At 44.0% G+C, this 21,327-nt stretch overlaps 1 protein-coding gene across 2 annotated transcripts in view; it reads left to right on the top strand.

The window, feature by feature from the left end:
- EPHB1 (EPH receptor B1) overlaps window positions 1-21,327 on the top strand; it is a gene marked incomplete at both ends in the record, with an annotated part of 429,185 nt that overhangs the window by 382,567 nt on the left and 25,291 nt on the right. For both annotated transcript variants that reach the window (XM_081234446.1, XM_081234445.1), the window contains one exon: window positions 1,884-2,099. In XM_081234446.1, coding sequence (XP_081090572.1) covers window positions 1,884-2,099 — 216 coding nt within the window. The remainder of the gene's footprint in view (window positions 1-1,883; window positions 2,100-21,327) is intronic.

The raw sequence follows: 21,327 nt of genomic DNA, 5'->3' as shown, positions 1-21,327 counted from the left end.
TGGAACTTGGAGTATGTCAGACTCACTGTGTTTGGGGGCCCTCCTTCTGGTGGGGGTTGGGGGCTCAGGAAGGAGTGGAGGGAGTGCCAGTTTGCTCCACTCCTGCAACTGAGCGAGGAGCATAACCAACCCTCGGGCTTGCAATCTTGCATGAGGAACAGTCTTCAACAATTCATGCTACCGTTGTTAGACTTTTCAATTGTTGGAATTTTTTCCCTAATAAATAGTGTATTTTTATAACAGCTCTTTTATTTTTCTTTACTTAGTTTTGCATAAAAAATTACTTTTGCCGGAGCTCATGCATAAACGATGTGTCCCATACATATTAGTGAGATAATGCATGTGAGTGCATTGGGCGCCATCTCACAGACAGTAGGTGCTCAATAAATGGGAACTCCTCACACTATTTATGCTTCCTGCATTTCACAGGAGGACCCTGGGGCAGAGGGAGGGACTGCCTTGCCCAGGGTCTGTGTTCAGCAGTAACTGGACTAGCCCAGGGTGCCCCGCCTCCTCCCCCCTCTCCCCCACTCAGAGCATCTCAATGCCTGGGCCATACTCTGCTTACACAATACAACTCATAACCCTTTAGGGAGTAGCTGGGGCTGGACTAGTTGGGAAAATGTGTTCTTGGCAGCATGGCCCAAGGTGCACTGATGTAACCAGTGTGGGCAGAGCCCAGACTCAGGGGCTTTGGGGAGGTGGAGGAAGGCACACATTCACTCACAGAAGAGCCTGTCCTCTAACCATGGAGGAGGGAGGCCATCCAGGTGAGAAACTGTGATTGGAGAGAAGGCAGCATTTCAGGTTGGCAGGAGGAGGGGTAGCAACAGTTCCCATCACTGGGAGAGTCCACGAGCCAGACACGGTGTGTGCGCTTCTCCTGACCACCCAGCCCTCTGAGGCAGGTGTGTGCGCTTCTCCTGACCACCCAGCCCTCTGAGGCAGGTGTGTTATCCACTGTCGAGCAAGACACTGTAAACATTTAATTCTGGGGACAAGAAGAGATGTACCAGCCATTCATTCAGCATATGTTTATCGAGCTACATCTGTCTACTCAAACGTTCTCAGCACTGGGAATGCTATGGTGACTGCAAGAGGGAGGGTTCTTGTCTCAAAGAGCTTAGAGTCAAGTAGCAGAGACAGACAGACACACACACACACACACACACACACACAAAACTAAACCTTGTGATACATGCTAAGAAGGAAAATAAGAGCATGCACTGAAGGATAGTAGTAAGAAAGTGCTAATTATGTGGGGGGGGAGGGGACTGGCTACAGAGACATCCTCTCTGAGGGAGTGACATTTAAGTGGAGACCTGAAGCAAGTAGGTGTTGATTGTGGGGAAAAGACAGAGGGAACAGCCTGTGTAAGGGCCCTGAGGCAGGAAGGGCTTGGCCAGGGAGAGGATTGAAAAGTCGCCAGTCACTGTGGATTTAGCACAGGAGTGCAGGACATAGTGGCATAAGGTGAGGCACTAGCTGATCCCATGGGGCCCCGTGGGCCACACTTTCCCTTAATACAGTGGGAGGCCATAAGAGCGTTTCAGTGACATGACCTGATTTCCGTCTTACGAGGATGGCTCTAGCTGCCCTTAGAGAATGGATTGGGACGGGGGAAGGTGGACGGAGGCTGTTACAGGTGATGGATGATGATGAGTTGGTTAGAATGGTGGCAGTGAAGCTGGAGAGGACTGGATGGCTTTGAGATGTAATTTGGAGATGAAATCCACAAGATTGGCAAGGAGAAGGCAGAGTGTTCAAGGAGAGGGAGGAGAATGGGAGTCGGAAGGGAGAAGGCAGTGGGGCCCTGGCACCTCAGCTTCTGCTTAACCACTGAAGCCCATCTTGATCTGGTTGCCCTTGGTGTCTTATTACAGCAAAATGATGGACAGTTCACGGTGATCCAGCTGGTGGGGATGCTGAGGGGCATTGCTGCGGGCATGAAGTACCTGGCCGAGATGAACTACGTGCACCGGGATCTGGCTGCGAGGAACATTCTGGTCAACAGTAACTTGGTGTGCAAGGTGTCTGACTTTGGCCTTTCCCGCTACCTCCAGGACGACACCTCAGACCCCACCTACACCAGCTCCTTGGTGAGTCCTTCTGTGTCTTCTCGGGTCAAAGTGTGACAGGGGTGAAAAGTGGCTGCTCATGGCAGGGACCCATGGCGGAGCATACTGGAAGGGACTGGGACCAGAACTCATCTATCCACTGGGGGGAGCCAGGTGCTGGGCAGACCATTCATCTAGGAGAAATTACAGTAGCTGTTTGTCCAGGCAAGCGTTGGGGCATAAGCTGTGAGAAAGGGTTGGTGTCTCCTCTGAAGCCATGCTGTTCCTGGCCCATGAAGAGGACATTTTGGAAAGGATGATTTGGGGGAATCCAAGCATTTGGACAGTGGCATTGGAGACAGCTGTCAGCAGGGAGTGGGCTGCAGCTGGGTTGAGCACTGTGATACCAGGTAGACTCCTGGTCCTCTTCTCTTTCCCTATCACTTCCAGAAAGCTTTAAGTACCATCTACATGATGAGTACTCTCACATTTGTATTTCTTGCTCAGCCTCCCTCTCTACTGCCCAAGCAGCTTAATCATCTGTGTCCAGCTGCCTAGTTCACACAATTCCCTTTAGAACTTTCACAGGTCCAAAATAGAGCTCTTGATTTACTCTCCAATTTCCCCTCCCCCATCTCTTCAAATCAGTGGTTGCACCATTCAACTAATGACTGAAACCTAGGAATCAGTCTTGAGTTCTCTCTGTGCCTCCCCATCCGTGTCCAATCCCTCAGCTCTTCCACCTCTGCTGTGCACCCACCCTGTTTCTAAGCACCATTCTCTTTCACCTGGACTGTTATAGTAGCTTCCTAGTTAGTCTCCCTGGTTTCCTTTTGTCTTCTTACATCTATTCCCAACAACATCCAAAGTGATTGATCTTCCAACTTACCTACCTACCTATATTCCTTAAGCTTGCAGAAGCAATACATAATTATCAAAAAAATCAAAACAATACAGAGGAGAGGAAAGACTAAGTCAGAACGTACAATTCCCTTGAAGCAAGGGTTGGTAAATGTTTCCTAAAGGGCCATATAGTAAATATTTTAGACTTTGCTGGCCAAGAGACCAAATGAGTATATTATGCACATGATTATATAACCATTGAAAATGTAACCCTTTAAAAATGTATGAACACCACCCTTAGCCCATGGGCTGTAAAAAACCAGGTGACCTGCCAGATTTAGTACTTAGGTCATAGTTTACCAAGCCCTGTCCTGAAGCATCAGTTTCAACAATTAGATGTGTCTGCATTCACACTTTTCTCTTTGTTCAAAAATTTGAAAATTTTTATTTTATAAAAATGGGATCATACTATGCCTATTTCTCTGTGTCTTGTGTGTCTCTTGGGGATTCTTACTACAGGTTGCTGCTTTGAAAGTCTGTAAACATTCACACTCCACTAGGGTTGTACAGTGCTCATCTTCCAACATCCTCACCAGCATTGAAAGTAATCAATATTTTAAAATTTGCTAATCCAATTTTAATTTGCATTTTCAACTGACTGCTGGAGATATTACTGTCTTTTTGCACAGTTACTGGGATTCATGTGTCTTCTTTTGTTAATTATCTGTACATGTATTTACCTATTTTTCTATTGGGTTATTTTCTTGTTTCTTAGAAATTTATAGGAATTCTTTTTATGTTAGAGATGTTAACCCTTTTTCTGCCATATATGATACAATTAGTTCCTTCACTTTTTCTGTACAAAAAAATACAATTCTTTTTTTTATTCAAAAGAATACAATTGTCCTTTTGATATTGTTTATGATATCTTTTGGCTTGCAAAACTGGTTCATATTCATTTAGTCAAAATATCTATCTTTTCCCCTACTTATTGGATTTTTCTGGTTTATTCTAAAAGTTCTCAGGGTTATAAAATGCCTTTTGAAGGGGGTTGTCCTATATCTAAATAGTTAGTACACCTGAAATGTATTTATTTTTCCCAAGTTTTTAGTTTGAAAAATTTCAAGTATACAGAGACCTTGATAGAATTTTGCAAAAGACAGCCATATTCTCACCACATAGATTCTAGAATTAATATCTTGCTATGTTTGCTTTATTATATAACTATTTAATCCATCCCCCTGTCTATGCATCACTCCATCCGATTTTGTTGATGCTTTTCCAGATAAGTTGCAGATATTAGTACACATCACCCCTAAATGCTTCAGCATACACATATTTAATAAGAGTTAAATATTTGTTTATAGTTCTATCCTTGATTAAGGTAAAATTTGCATATAAAGAAGTGCACAAATCATAAGTGTACACTTACAGAGTTTTAACAAATGCATGCAACTGTGTGACCTGAAATCCTATCAAGATAAAAAACATTGTCATCATACCAGGAAGTTCCCTCCTGTCCCTCCCCTGCCCCACACCCAGAGGCACCCACTGTTCTGATTTTTTTTCTACCATAGGTTTGTTTTGCCTGTTCTTGAACTTCACATAAGTGGAATCAGGATGCTCTTTGTGTCTGGCTGCCTTCTCTTAGCATTCTGTGTGTGAGATTCATTCCTATTGTTGTGTGCAGAAGTAGTTTGTTTTTATTTACTGTAGCATTCCATTGTTTATTTATCCATTCTCTTGTTGATAGACACCAGGGCTATTCTCAAATATGTTTTTGAATATGTGTTAGGACATATATTCTTACCCTGTTTTCATACAGTTGAATAGATAATTATACCAACACCATTTATTGAAGATATTTTCCATATTTTATTGAATCACATGTCATCCTTGTCATATGTTAAGTTCCTTACATAAACTATGTTTTGATTCTCCAATCTGCTCCACTGATCAACTTAAATTCTTATGCCCAACCATATTGTTCTAATTATAGTAACTTTATCAGAAGTTTTACTATATGATTACAAGAATTTTAGCAAAAGTTTTACTGTTTGGATAAAGTAAGTTATTCTTCATTTTTCTTTAAAAAAAATTCTTGGCTCTTTTCAGATACCATTTTTTTTTCAATTTAAGATCACTTTGTCTGGTTCTAAAACATGCAGTGATACATATACACTCACATGTGGATTTTGAATGCAACTCTATTCGACATTTGGAAGGACTAACATTTTAATGACCCTGAGTCTCCTAAATTATAATGTGAGTCAAACATACAATCTCTATATGTCTTACATTGAAAGTTTCTTCAGTGAAATATTCCCCACATTACTTTCCTGCACAGATTATTTAGATCATTTGCTGTGATTTTGTGTTTCTTCTAAATGATGAAGCTTATAAACGAAACCTAACAGCTTTCAGGATCCTTCACATTTTATCATATTATTCTTCCATGTTTTGCCTTTTATTCAAAATAGAGAAAATTATCATGTTTGCTGATTAAACTATTGATATTTCTAAAAATTCAATTTATTCACATGAAAAATATTTATTGATCATCTGCTATGTACCAATCCTGGGCTACAAGCTAGAGGCACAATTAGGATTGAAAAGAGACAGCATTACTCACACTCGAATGAGGAAAAGGAAGATTAATCAGACACATACACAAATAAGTGCATAATTGCCAGTTGAGATAAGAGCCACTGTGTTCTGTGAGAGCATGAAGAAAATAATAAATAAGAAAAATAGCCTGACTAGATCTAGGGGAATTAAGGAGGGCTTCCAGAGAAGATGGTGCTCCAGCAGAGATTTGAAGAATAAGTCACCCAAATGAATGAGGCAGGTTAGAGCACTGAGAAACATAAGCAGCACATACAAAGGTTCTGTGTCAAGAGGGAAGGCGGAATTTTAGAGGAGCTGAGAGAAGACTCCTGTGCTTGGCATTTGGAGAAAGAAGGGAAAGTGACCAAGGAGATCAGCAGTACTTACATCGAGCAGGGCCTCCTAGATGCTTGTGATGAAATTTACCTCCTTAGAGCAATGAGAAGTCATTCAAGGGCTCTGTGTGGTGTGGGGGTGGGTGGTGGGAGGGGTGTACATAGATGCACACACATGACCCAAAGGTGATGAATTTGCATTTTAGAAAAATAACCTGGTTTTTCTCTTGCTTTTCCTTTCCAATATCTTCCTTCCCTTCTTTATAAACAAAACAAACAAAAAAACTTTCTTGGCTTTCTTCCTTCTTTCTTTCATCCAAAAGTCATTTGGCTAGCCCAATCAAGGTAGATGTCCTGATCTAGAGAGGCAAGACCTAGCAGGGATCAGGAACCATGGGTGAGGGGGCTGGAAGGCCATCATTATTGGAAGATTAGCTATAGACAGAGATATTGAGAAATATATTGGAGACAATGGGAGCTTTTGGTAAAGGAGGTACAAATATGGAAAGCATGAAAGCTAGAATGAATTATGTGATGTTGAATTGGAATTGGAGGTATCTGTGAGAACTTGTGGTTTTCAATATATAAGGAGATAGAGAAATAAATAAAAGCTAAGAGTGCCTGTACACAATGGTACCTGTGTAGCAAAAAGTACACCTGGCACTCATATCTTGTATTATGCATTCTCTTCTATACTAAAAGCACCCAGGACTCATTAAAGAAATGGCCCCTTCCAGGGCCTGGGCAGGAGAAGTATTAGATGAGCCCAGTACATCTTAATGTGACAGAAAGTAAGAAAGTACTCAAAGAATGATGGGAATATGTCAAAAGTACACAATACCCAGGATAAAGGGCTTCCCAATGTCCAAATATAGTATAAAATGAACCTCAAAATATATACTGATGGAAACAGATTATAACCTATTGAATAAGATAGTAACTATGGAGTCCACACTGATAAATGAATAAATAAGAGAAAGCTTTTCCCAATAGAGGAAAGAATGGTGTTATTAGAAAAATCACTATTTGGTGACCATCAGATTAATAGTTAAGAAACATGTTAATACTTGGGGTGAAACGAGAGAGAATGGGGACTTTACATAGCCTCAAAGTATTTGCCCCAAAATATTAATTACAAAAGGGGAGAAAGTAACTTTACAGAGAAGTCTGGTAATACCATCTGAATCAAAGATGAGAGTTCACACCAATAACAGACATTGTGTGCCACTGAGAGTATGCAGTAAAAGAACATAGCATTTCAGATACTCTGTTCAAAATGTATAACTTGGGGCTTCCCTGGTGGCGCAGTGGTTGAGAGTCCGCCTGCCGATGCAGGGGACACGGGTTCGTGCCCCGATCCCGGAAGATCCCACATGCCGTGGAGCGGCTGGGCCCGCGAGCCATGGCCGCGGAGCCTGTGTGTCCGGAGCCTGTGCTCTGCAACAGGAGAGGCCACAGCAGTGAGAGGCCCGCGTACAGCAAAAAAAAAAAAAAAAATGTATAACTTGGATCTTATCACGAGGAAAACTCAGACTAATTAAAATTGAGATACATTCTATTAAATGCCTAACCTGTGATCTTAAAATTTCAAGGTCATGAAAGTTAAGCAGACCGACAACTGTTCCAGATCCGAGGGCAGTAGAGAGGCATGATAAGTGGGTGATATTTACATATGATCCCTAAGAGGGCATTTCTGTGACAGTTGTTAAGAATTTGAATGGAGTATCTGGATGAGGAGTGTATAGGCATTCTTTATAGTATTCTTGAAACTTTTCTAGACGTTGAAACTGTCTCAGAATAAAATATTTTTTTAAAAACATTTACCCTGGCTGAAGTGTAAAGGACAGATGGGGGAGGCAAGAGTAGAAGCAAGATGTGTCAGGAGGCCATGGGCAGTGGGAGTGAATGAAGCCCAGGGGGATCAGGGGAGAAACGTGGAAAAGACTTGAGAGTGGGTGATGCTTAGGGGTGAGGGTAACAGAGGTCCAAGGATGACACCTGGTATCTGGACTGTGTCTCTGGATGGATGATGGTGCCATTCCCTGAGAATGGGGATTCTGGAAAGGAACTGGTTGGAGGAATAGAAGGATTGGGACTAAATTGTGGGTTTAGTTTAAAGCAGAGTCTCTCAAATTTTGGTAAGTATCAGGTTTACCTGGTGAGCTAATAAGGAACACAGAGGAACAGACTCATGAAGTTGAATAGAATCTGGGCCTTGGCATTTTCACCAAGACTTCCCAGATGATTCTGTTACAAAATTTGTAAGACACTTGTTTAGAATATTTTGACTTTTATGTGCTGGTAGGATATCTAAGTAGAGCTGATGAATAGGCGGCTGGAAATCTGGGTTTGGAGCATGGAGGACAAGTCCAAATGATGATATGTATTCAGGAGTCATCAGCATAAAGACAAGAATCAAAACAGGGCGTGTAAATGTACTTGACTTGGAAGAGATAGAGTGGGCAAAGGACCTCGTTCTGGGCATGAAGAAGCCCAACACTGACCAATACAGATGTCTGTAAAGCAGGAAACATGGATGTCCAACTGTCCCTTTCGTCCAGAGAGGCAATTACTAAGAACTGGCTGTAAATCCTACCCCCTCACTTTGCAGAGGAGGGATCGAGGCCCAGAGTGGTCAAATGAGTTACTCAGTCACATAGGTTGTCAGTGCAGCTTTGGCCCTTCAGTTCAGGTTTCCGGACTCTGAGTCCAGTGCTTGGGACACCATGGCTTCCTCTCTGGCCCCACAGTGTGCCAGACTCCCTGCTCAACTTGGGTCATTTGTGATATCCCAGAAAGCCTATTTCTCTTTCTTTCTTTCCCCTTTTCTTCCCCAAAATCCAGCAAAGGATTGTCATCTTTGCCAAATGGCTCTGCTGGCCTTTGGGCAATACACACAGAGGTCAGGCCATATTGCATGGCCCCCACCCCATCTTCAGGCAGAGGTGGGCAGGCTGTTAACTTTCATTTATCTATTGATTTCTTTTCAGCTCTACTTCTTTACATTTTTTAGTGGTTACTCTAGGATTTATATATATATAAACACAAATATAAATATAAATAGTGACTTTTTCTCTGTTTGCTTTCAAGATTTTCTCATTATCGTTGGTTTTTAGCTTGACTATGATGTGCCTGGTCATGCTTTTTTCCCCTAATTTATCTTGTTTGAGATTCTCTCAGCTTCTTAAATCTGTAAATTTATGTCTTTTACTATTTTGGGGGAATTGTTCAGCCGCAATTCTTCAAATATTATTTACTGTCCCCTTTTCCCTCCTTCTAGGACTACAATTACCTATGTGTAAAACTTGTGAAATTGTCCCACAGGTTCTTGAGGCTCTGTTCATTACTTTCCCCATTTTTTTCTCTCTTTCTCAGATCTATCTTTAAATTCATTGATTCTTTCATTTGCTACCTCCATTCTTCTAAGAAAAGTCCCTCAAGAGACTTTTTTTTGATATTGTATTTTTTAGCTCTATACTTTCTTATGAATCTTTCTTTTATATTTTCCAATTCTCAGCTGAGATGTCTTTTTTTTTTATTCATCATAAGCATATTTCTCTATCCCGTTGATCATAGCCATAATAGCTGCTATTGTAAGTCTGGGTCATCCTGGGATTGGCATCTTTTTTTCCAATGAAAATGGATCACATTTCTCTGGCTCTTTGTATGTCTAGTAGTTCTGGATTACATGTGTTGTGAGTGTTGTATATGTGATGTAGAGACTCTGAATTCTATTACACTGATCCAAAGAGTGTTGCTCTTTTTGATTTAGCAGGAAATTAACATGTTATACTCAACCTGCAGACTCTGTCATGTCTGCAGTGGGCAACAGTTCAGATTTCAGTTCCTGTGGTTTTCAATCTGTCTTATACTTGCAAGGTTTAGGAGTCAGCCAGAGAACTGGCAAAAGTTTATACCCAGAAGTTGGAATCCCATTTCCCTGGTTCTCTTGTGTCCAGGGATTCTTTCCCAACTTTCCAGCATCCCTGATTATCCAGGACTCCTTCACGTGGTTTCTCCAACCAAAAAGATGGTAGGTTTTTCCACTAGAGTTTTAGCCATTGGGTGGACAGCTGCCCCCAGGGCAAAACTGCAAAAAGTAAAACTCACCTCATGCTGCTCAGTTTCTGGAACCTTCAGGTAGTTTTTCCTTTCTTTTCTTTCTTCTTTCCTTTTCTCTTCTCTTGTACTTTGTTGTTATTTGCTGGAGAGTCTGTTTGTTAGAAGCATACTCTTCCACACCAAAAGTGGAACCTTCAGCTTATTACCATAATCAGCAGGTCCCTAAGACAGCCCTTAAGTCTACTCTACTCTATCTTAAGTTCCTTATTCATGCAGTTCATTCAAGATCTTTTAAACATCGTCACCTTCTAATACATCTTGTTTTACTTTATAGGTGGAGACCCCAGTCGTAGCTATTAAAGTTTTCTAGTTTTTCCTACTAGGCCCTGAGTCTTCATCTCTTATTCTGTCTTAATTCTCCACCATGCTTCCCCCAGGTCTTCCTTCTCTATTTTAAATGGCTATTTCTAGCCCCAAGAGCATTTCCTTCCCATCAGGCTCCCGGAATAATGAACAGATAGAATTTGCTCCTTTGTGCTTTTCTATGACTGGAATAAACCCACTAAAATAAGGAGGAGTTCTGAACTGCTCCTAACATTCCAGAGAGACAGATCAGTGAGCTGGGCTGGGCTTTAATACCTGTACAATTTATATAACTTTCTTTTTGGCAGGTGTATTTCTGAGTACGGTTATGGGTGTTCAAAATAACATTTCTACGTGTCTTAGTCTACTCAGGCTGCTCTAACAAAATATCATAGGCTAGGTGGCTTAAATAACAGACATTTATTTCTCCCAGTTCTGGAGAAACTGGAAGCTTGGAAGTCCAAGATTAATGTGCTGGCAAATTTAGTTCCTGGTTGGAGCCCTCTTACTGGCTTGCAGGTGGTCGCCTTCTTGTTGGGTGCTCACATGGCAGAGAGAGATAGAGACAGAGAGAGCAACAGCTCTGGTCTCTTTTCCTCTTCCTGTAAAGACACTAATCCCATCACGGGGGCCCCACCCTCATGACCCCCTCTAAACCCAATGACCTCCCAAAAGGCCCAACCTCCAAATTGGGGGTTAGGCTTTCAACATATGAATTTTGAAAGGACACACTCGTTCAATGCATAACACCGTGCTTGTGTTAAAGACCAGTGCTCCGTGTTTGACTTCACAGGTAACATGCTGGTCCTGTTTACTGGTCCTGTCTCCGGTTACCAAGGGAAAAAAAGGCACACATATCAGGGAAAGTGCCACATCTTTGTTTAACTCTTCGTTAGGGGCTCACATACACTTTCACAAACCTGACCGTAGCCCTTTCTCAGCTCACACTGGTGGACAGAGCCCCAACAGGGTCCCACAACCCTCTCTGCGTTGCAGCTTTCTGCTGGTTGAGTCAAAGGCTCTGCTCCAGCACGCCTTGCTTTCTTTTCTGATCAGTAGGAAGAGGCCCCAGCCGGTCCCTTTGTGAGCAAAATCTTTGCTTCTTCGTATACAGCCAGGTTCCTTCTGCTAAAGCAGTGTCAACTTTCCCATCCTTCAAAGCCCCAGGCTGTCTCTCTAAGAAGCCTCTGACCTTGCCCATGCCTTCCCTCAACGCTGCTCCTGGCAGACCTCCGTATTTTATCCTGAAGCGCACTCTGTCTTCAAGGCGCCTCTGATCTCCCCCAGCCCCTTCCCCTTTGCTCCTCCTGCCTCTCAGCCCTCCTGTCTCAGTCCCCGGCTCCTCCCACACCCGGTGTTTTTCTGGTGTTTCTGCGCTTCTGAGGCTCCCTTCCTTCCAAGCCTGCCAGTGCCTCCCTCCTCTTTGCTTTCTCTGTTCTAATGTCTGCTGATGTTCCCTGCCCACTCTGTCCCCCTCTGGGGAAGCTCAAAGAGAGCTGCTTCTTGGGCATCTGCCCCTCCTGGCGGGAAGCAGAAGCCATTTTCTCAGGCGATTCGCCAGCCGCTCCTTGTCCTGCCTTGATCTCCCTGCCTGCCCAGCTCTCCCTCACATACTGCCCTCACTGCACTCAGTGACTGCCTGGGCCAGCTCCGGGACAGCTCAGCTGGTCCTTCCTCTAGAAGCTGCCCCATCTGCATTAGACTCATTTCTTGAGCTTCCCCAGGGGCACTGGACACGGAGGGTCCACCGTCCCCATGGGACAAGGGTCAGACTGTCCCGCAGGGACATCTCTGTGAGCACCTGTCCCACTGGCTCGTCCTGAACCTGCTGGGGAAACCAGGCCTGCCCCGCACGTGCTCTGCAGAGGCCCTTGTTCCCCTGTGATGAATTTCAGTCACCCTGTCACCATGGCGGCAAGACCCTGTCTCATCCTCCCCCATTATTCCCAAGAATTATTGTCTCAGCTGCAGCCTCCTATCTCACCATGTTTCTGGGAGGGAGCATCCATTCTAGCCACGATCGATTCCCTGCTGAAGTCTCCAGGGCCTTTCCTTTCACAAAAAAATTGACCTTTATTCTATGATATTATGCTGCCCATGTCTTCAGCAATGTGGGCTGGGAAGGTGGCAAAAGATCCCTTCTAGAACTCTCTCCCACTCTGGGGTAGCAAAATAGTTCTATGGTAGGAGGATGCAGGATTTAGTTTCAAACTATGCTCTATAAATCTGGCCTTTGGTCTCCTCATCCATAAGATGGGATTGGGAAGAATTGTCAGATTCATAGGACCCCCTGTGATAAACTGGAAACAATCCCTAATGTAGGTCCTGCTCTGGTTGCAGCATCTGTGATTATTGTAGGTGCTGCCACGAGTGCATCCCGGGCTCTCAGAATCCACACCCCACGGCGACAGACCCCCAGGTATACATTTTCAAGGCTAACTGGTAAAAACGATTGTGACTTTCCCTCTTCTTACTCACTCCAAAACAGAAAACAATAAAGCAGAAAGCTTCCAGAAGCCCAGGATATTTTGTGAATATTTTGATATTCACAAAGGAAAATAGGGCCCTCGTGACAGGATCCCCATGGAAGAATTTTGAAGAAGGCTTCTCAGGAGAGAAGAGGGGAAAAGGCAGTTAAGATTATTGTGTCTATAGGGACTTCCCTGGTGGTCCAGTGGTCAAGACGCGGCACTATCACTACACTGGGCTGGGTTCGATCTGTGGACCAGGGAACTAAGATCCCACAAGCTGCAAGGCGCGGCCAAAAAAAAAAAAAAAAAAGATTATTGTGTCCATTGAAACCCGTGGTTCTCACACTTCCTTGTGCCCCAGGATCCCCTGGAGTGCTAGGAAAGTGGAGGTTTCTGGGCACTGCCCCCATGGTTTCTGATCAGTAGGTCTAAGGTGGGGCCCAGGAATATGCATTTCATACAAGAACCCAGATAATGCTGTTATCACTAGTGCTGGACTGCACTTTTAGCATGACTGCATTGAAACTATTTTAGGGAGCATAAGTTCACTCACAAACCTGCGTTGCAAGAAAGGTCAGTTATTTTTCAAAACTCGAGGTAAATCTGACACGGAGTCCCCATCCTGTCAGACTAGAAAGGAAAATGTATTTTCAGACATCCTGGAGCGTTTCCTCTCTCCCCAAGCCCGACAGATTATCCAGGTCCTGGGGCCACACTGGGGCACCATGTCTTTGCAGGGACTAGAGCCCCTCTGCCTCTGGCCCAGCATCACCTGTGTCTGAGGAGGCAGGGAGGGCACAGCGCCCATAGGTGTCCCCACCACAGAGCCCCAAACCAGCATCTGTCTCCAGGTCTTGGAACCTCCATCTGACCCTGCCACTTAGCTCCCCCAATAACCCATTTCTCAGAATCTGAATCCCCGGCCTGCCCCATTCATCAGCTCTTTTGGAAAAAGAAAAAAAACGAAAAGAAAAGGAAAGTTGATTAAATCAGCCCTGAAGGTCCCGGGGTTGGTGTTTGAGGAGCTGGGGACCGATTGATGATCCCCCGCAGTCCTGAGATCCTTCAGTGCCGTAGCACCAAACACACATGAATTAACACCTCAGCCATTTTCACTGACATGGTTACCAGTGAAGTGGCTGCCCAGTAATCTGGAGTTCAACTCAGAGAGGGCATCTGGCATTGTGTTTGTTTAGCCTCCATCTTCTATACGTAACTAAGGGCTTCAGGAAGGAAGTTTGTCCAGGGTGCCAGAGGGGCTCACCCATGTTTGGGATGGAGAATCTTTTTTCTCCAGGAACTTTTACTTGGGTAACTTTCAAAGAGGGGATCCACCGAGAAAAGACCAAGAGAGTCAAAGCCTCAGCCTTAGGGGCCCTCCCCCTTCCCCGTGCCAGGTCCTGAGCCCGACCTGCACAGGAGAAGTGGGTGCCCCAGTCTGAGACCCCCTTTGCTTTGACACGTCCCGGAGGAGTGGCCGACCTGCATCCCTGTTCCCCGAACCAGCTGGGGACCGAGGGCGGAGCGGGGAGCACAACCATCTCCCCGTCCAGGCTGCCCAGACTTTCTGTTCCACCAGGAGCCAACATTGCTGTCCCTAGCCCTTGTGGGTGACAGATGGTTAGAGGGACTCTGTGATGAAAGCAGGAAGCCTCTGTGAACTTTCTTTAAAGCCTGTGGTGAGTAGCTCCCACCAGCATCACACACGTAGCATGCACGGGCATACACACATGTACAGTGCAGTACACACACGTGGATACCCAAGCACAGAGACAGACAGAGGAACACACAGGCACCCAGGGCTACCTTGAGACAGGCACGTGCCCTCCCAGTTGCTGTGGGGCAAGGGCTAGGCTTTTCATTTCCTTACCACTGAGAAGTGAGTTCGACTGCTAGAGCCCTGGTTTTTTGTTTTGTTTTTTTTTTTGTTTTTCTTATAATGTACTTAATGCTTAAAAGGTGCAAAGAAAGCAGAAAATTATCTGAGATAATCCTTCCTGCAAGCCTTTGGGAAAAAGCCCCCTCTGTCTGCACTTTGCAGAAGTTGATGCTGAGAAGGTTCATCCCTCTGCTTGATGGCTTGGGCTCAGGCTAGGAACTTGGTCCTTCCAAGTGAGAAAGGTTTGCTGGCTTTCTGTCCAGTGACCCCAGGCCCAGTTTCACTTCTCCCCACCATTCTTGGCGGTTTTTACGTTTAAATCATACTTCTCCTCCCGGTCTGATCCCTGGCTTCCCTCAGGAGGCCGTATTCAAATTGTGATTTCTCACTCTTATTTCAGTCACTGAGCTAGGGTGACAGGTTTTCTGTTGGGTGGATGGGAAAGTGCAGAGGAATGAAGACAAGCAAAGAAAAGAGGGGAGCCCCTTTATTTTATTTTATTTTTATTTTTAAAAGTAGTATTTATTTATTTTTACATCTTTACTGGAGTATAATTGCTTTACAATGGTGTGTTAGTTTCTGCTTCACAACAAAGTGAATCAGTTATACATATACATATGTTCCCATATCTCTTCCCTCTTGCGTCTCCCTCCCCCCCACCCCCCCCATCCCACCCCTCTAGGTGAGCCCCTTTAACTGCAGCCGGAATAAAACCGAGGCCCAGTCCCCCGGACATTCTCCCCCAGCACTAACTAAGCTGAGAGCGGAATCGTTCAAATTCCACTCCAGTCACCCCGCTCTGCCCACATCACTCTTCTTCAGGCAGCCCTGCCCTCCCCTTCCACCGAGATCTCTCCCCGGATCACTTTGTCACCAGATGCTCAGTTAGGGATATCAAGCCCTGACTGAAATGCCCTTTTGAAAAAGACTCAGCATAATTATGATTAGTAAGGCCAGTGTGTTATTAGCATGAGCGGGATCAGGATGGGATTTCAGAGCCTGAGCTAGCTCGTACCCTGGTGACTGGCGCAAGATCAGGGTCAGGTTTCCCGGCCAGCACATCTCTCTGCTCTGACTGTGGTGTGTGGGGTCAGCCAGGCAAAGCCCTCCTCCCTGTGTGCCTGTCATCATGTAGGAGGGGCTAGCCACCTGCAGGAGCATGCAGGTGCATGCAATGCCTCTACCAGCCATTCTCAGCCAATGCATATTTATTAAGCACCTACTGTGTACAAAGCGCAACAATGAACAAAACAGACGCTTCCTGAGCTCCTTGAAGTTCCTTCCTAGGAAAAAAGATGGACATTAAACAGCTGATGCAATTAACTACGTAATTACAATTGTTAGGTGCTATAATTACAATTGTTAGGTGCCATGGAGAAGCATATATCAAGCACGTATTGCATACCCTGAGGAAGGAACATCTGGGCCGAAACTCAGAGGTATTCATTAGGGCAAGAGTGCAGCCAGGAACCCATGGGAAGAGTCCCAGAGCTGGAGGCAGACTCTGCTTCCTCAGCAAGGGCAGGGCGTGGAGGAGAGGAGGGTGCTGGGGACACTTGTGCACAGGCACAGATGGGGGAGGAGCAGCTGCCCGGTGGAAAAGGCTCTCAGAAGGGATGGTGCAGGAAATGTCGAGTAGAGATGAGTCACGATCATGGGGTAGGACTGTGTGAGCAGCCCAAGTGGGCTCACAGTAGCTTTGCTCCAAGCTGTGAACTCCAAGGGCGGCGGGGGCGGTTGGCCAGGGGAAGTAGGAAAAGAGGAAGAACCGGAAATGAGACCTTGACCCAGGTCCTCAGGGAATAGGCCTGGGAGCCCTGTGCAGAAATGGAGGCTTGAACTGTGAGGGCACCTGGGTTGAAGCACACCCAGCAGATGGTGGAGAGATTTTACCTTCCCGGCTGAGGTCCCAAAGAGTCAGTCAAGAAGTCAGGGAACCAATCCATCAAGGATCATTGATTCCTTGCAAGACCTCTGCTAGAGAAGGTCGTTATTTAATATGTTGATTGGCAGTAGTATCTGTAAATCATTCACTAAGATTTAAGCTTACTTTCCTGATTGGGTGCTTAGTAAATAAAAGTTTGGAGCCATGGCTTAGAGAAAAGAGAGATGGCTTTCAGCTGAGATGAGAAAAGGGGGTGAGTAGATTCCCAGGTGAACTGGAGGTGAACTAGGCAGTAAAACTGGGCACATAAAAGGTACTCAGTAACTGTTTACAGGATGGATGGATGGAAGGATGGATGGACGGGTAAATGAATAAGGTTATAAGGGCTCAGAGGCTGAGGGTTTTCCAGAAAGAGGTAACATCAGAATGGAAGAGGTCAGAAAGTAGTGTGCTTGCTGCCTCACTCCCAGCTTGTAAACAGGCTCATTTGGCTGGTTTTGGGAAGAGGGTGTGCAGGCCGATAAAATCAAGGCATGCTAGCCCCTTGAAAGGCCCTGTTATCCGCTGCATCGTGTTCCCCCCCAAAAAAGTTACTTGAAGTTCTAACCCCTGTATCTGTGAGTGTGACCCGATTTGGAAATAGGGTCTTTGCAGATATAATCAGATTAAGATAAGGTGGACTAAGGTGGGCCCTAAATCCAATGACTGGTGTCCTTTTAAGAAGGAGATCCTGGAGTCTTTGCAAGTCTCCCTCTAGTTCTGCGGGCCTCCTCTGCATCATTAGAGAAGTTGGTACCGGGGGGTGGAGGTGCTCATCCCCTGCACCTAGCTTAATAGGGCCTTCAAGACCTGATAGGGCTTGACCTGTGAGCCCTGCACAGGGCTGAGCCTCTTCACGAAAAGAGACCTCTGGGTCTAACAAGTCTCTAGAAGGCAAGGTGTTTATCCAAGAAAGCGACACCAGGCCCTTCAATCCAGCCCTCCGAGAGCACACGGAAACAAAAGCTATTTTCTAAAGACTCCAGTAGCTCAAAACCGGCCCTATTGAGGCTGAGCATATTACACCTCCTCTGGGAAAGCTGCATTTAAAAGTCTGAAGGCAGCCAGGAAAGTCTCTTCCAGTGTAGTTTACAGATCCAGAGGTAAAAGAAGAGTCAGAGTGTAAGCAAGAGAGAAAGAGAGAACAGAGTGAGGAAGGGAAAGAGCAGGGGGAGAGCTGATCAAAGGCCACCCTGCTCCCACTCATTCTACAGATACTCTAGCTGCTTGGTGGGGGTGAAATGAGGGGAGGACTTTAGAGGGGAAGGTTTTCTTTTAATCCTCCCACAAAAGCATTCAAGTAAACCCTTTCCCTGTGAGAAAGCGAGAGAGTATAAAACAGGAAGAGAAGATTCTCAGTGGAAAGATCCATGTAGACTTCTACTAATACCGCTCACTTAGAGAACGCATGCCATCTGGGTGCTTGATAAAAAGAAAAAAAATGGCATAAAGAGAAGTTCAAAGCCCATGGATTCAGCTTGTGAGTTGTAAGCTGCCCGCCTCTCCTCCTGGCGGATAGTTTTCTGTCTTGGTCGGCAATGACTAGCTTTCCAAGGTGACCTGTCAGATCTCCGTTCCTTTCTTCTCTTGTTGGCCAAGGAGCTGAGCAGTGGGGAGAAGCGAGAGGAGGTGACCCAGGTGACAAGAGCAAGGCTGACCTTCTATTCATTAACCTTCTGAGAATTTTCTATTGAAATACAAAGCCTCAGCCCACCTGTGCCTGGGCCTGACCCAGCAGCTTCACATCTTTCTACTCCATGCCAGATGGGACAAGACACCTGCCTTGATCCATGCACATTTTTTTACTTCTTGTCTATTAGAGGTGTATATTTTGGGAACATGCCCCAGGGCTCTGGCACATGACTTAGCCAGGAGTGGCCATGGGACCTTGATTTTAGGCCCCATCATTTTTTAAAACTTCTCCTTTGGAAGGGAATTTGGCATACTCCAAGGATCGCAGAGGATGACAGAGAATCCAGAGAGGCTCCATCTCCAGTTAGCAAGCAATGTAAGTTCATATGCTTTTAAACCAACATCACTGATAAAACGGTGTGAAGCGGCTTCATATCGGTTCATACTGTTCATACCGGTAGTTAGATATTCTATCTGGAGAAATTAGAAGGGCAAAGGTTTTGTCAGGAAATGCTGTGGCAGGAGGGGGTAGAAGGGGGTGAAAGTTTGGGGCAAAAGCCTGGGCAGGGAGAGGGGCTGGTTCCTTAATATCACCTTAAGATACTTTATGTTCCTCCTAAATTACTTTTTTTCCTATTACACATGCTATGGTTCTATTATTCTAAAATAATGATTAGTATTCTACAATAGTTCTCTATTAGAAACTTATTTTAAAACCCATTTAAAACCCATTATTCAATTTGTCGTTGTTTATTTGTACTGGCTTTTGATATGCATTATTCTACCAGTAATCATTATCTTCAATGACAAACACACTAAACTCATTCTTTCCTTCCTTTATTTTTCAATGTTTTCATCACATTTCAAAAAATGTAGCAAACTCGGTCCAATAGCTCTAATGACAAACAATTCCATGCATAGAACTTCACAGTAGATAATTCTGAAGGGTGGTCCCCTCAGCATTTATAAGAACAAGGCTGGATTTTCAGCCAGAAAACATGATTTGAGTCCTGACCAATTATTAACTTAGGGTGAAAGTCACTTTACCTCTCTGAGGCTCCATTCCATTATTTGTCAGATGGGAATAGGATATTATACTTGGTCTGTATCACATGACTATTGTAGCGATCAAAGGAAAAATATTGTATTGAAAGTGCTTTAATAAATTTCTGAAGTCCTGTAAAATGTAACAAAATAAAAGCTACTATAAAAGCTGATGCAATAGAATAAATTATTCTGGATCTTAGTGAAATACTTTTACCTGATTTGGGGAGAAAGATCTGTTCCAATACAGTTCCATTCAGTTAATAATGCAAGTGGTAGGATATTGCTTTAAACTCTAACCAATGTAATATAAAGAGTACAAACTTGGATGGCAATGAGACTGAAATACAAACCCTGGCTTTGCTACTAATACGTTATGTAAACCGGGTGAGGTCTTTACTTTGTGAGCCTCAGTTTTCTAACCTGTAAAACAGGGATAAGAACCTACCTCTTAGTATGCCTGTGAAAATTAGGTGATATTAAATATGTCAAGTGCCCAGCAGAGCAGCTGGCACCCAGTGGATCCTTGATAAATGTCCACTTGCTCTAGCCTCCTCTGAGATTCCTCATAAAAATGGGAATGGAGATAGAGCCTGTTCCCTTACAGTGCCTATTTCTTCAAGGCAAACTCACTCAATATGTGGTTGATTAATGGGGGAATGACATTGGTATAATGGTTCTCATATGACCTTTTCCTGGGATATTTATGTCCTAAAGCAATAAGGGGCAAGATTTCTTATGATTAAAGAGAAAGCCTTAGCATCATAAGAAGACCTTAAGGAAAAAGTTGGAATTGACAGAAAAGCCTTTCTTTAGTGCAAGTAGTGGCTGGTTTAGTGGTTTCCAGAACCACTATATTTTCCATTCTGTTACCTGGTAAAGCTGAGACAAAAAATTGAGGAGACTATGAAAGCATGTCCTTTATGGTAAATTATAATTTTTTGGACAAAGAAGTCCATATTCTGGGTCAGATTTTTAATTTTAATGAAACTGATCTCTGTGAAATGGGAATGCCCCCCCCCACGACCCCCACCCAGGACCTATTTCTCCAAGGAGGAAGCACAAAATCCAGGGTTTTGTTTGCAAAGGATTGACTGACTTACGTAAAGGCAGGTTTTAATGTACCTGTGTTGCTATTTTTATTAAGATTGTTGTGTTTTTGTTACATTTTGAGTGGTCTTCTCCAAATGCAATTTTGTCCCTTAGTCTCTGTTATTTTATTGTGCAATTTTGCAGAATGTGAGGTTTTTCAAATATATATATATAACATTATAGCAGAAAGCCTGTATTAGGAAATTAGAGTCCATTCAGTCACCTACAGGAAGCATATGATCCATTTAGGTATAATAAATAGTTGAACCATCACTAGGCCTAACCATTTGAGACAGGGAATATTTTTAGAATTTTTAATAAGATCAAAATGAAAGCAATTATGTTAGAATATATATGTGAGTCAAAGGAAAGGAAAAAATGTGAGTCACTAGAATGCCTTTCAACTCATGTGATTGATAATGTCAGCTTCACATCCGAGAGTTTATAGGAACTGGGTCAGGGCCCTGCTGGGGTGATGGGGAAACCTAGCCAGGCTCCAGAACACCACCCAGCTTCAATCACAGAAGCTCCTCTCTTCTCTGTTTTAGATTGAACTTACACCAAGGTTTCCTTTCAGACAAGGGTTTTTGAAGACTATAGGTCATTAAATGTGATGACAATGGGTCATTTGCGGTCAATATTTCTATCCCACCAATTGTCCTTTTTCCAGGCCTAGAAGAGACTCTACAGGTCATGACCAATGTTGGTCTTTAAGGAAGGTTCAGAAAAATTTTATTACATTTCAAGAACTTCAAAGCTAGGATATTGTCCATGTTGTACTTTCTTCACTGCCTGCATTTGAAGTTATGGTAAAAATGCTTGGGGCACTCCTCACGGGCTTCTCTGTAAGAACAACTTCAAAAGGAAATGCCATTGCTTGGTCAGAGAACTCCTTTAGATACCTGACCATTTGAAAAGGAGATTTTTTAAGAACTTTTTATTTGGATAAAATTTCCCCCCCAAATTTGAATGAAGACATCTACACTATGGTAAGATTTTTAATTTTGTCCAAACCAAT

The sequence above is a fragment of the Mesoplodon bidens genome, assembly GCF_964165515.1.
Source record: "Mesoplodon bidens genome assembly, chromosome: 5".
Classification (NCBI taxonomy): Eukaryota; Metazoa; Chordata; class Mammalia; order Artiodactyla; family Ziphiidae; genus Mesoplodon; species Mesoplodon bidens.
The sequence above is the reverse complement of the archived record's forward strand: the minus strand, read 5'-3'. Positions and strand labels throughout refer to the sequence as shown.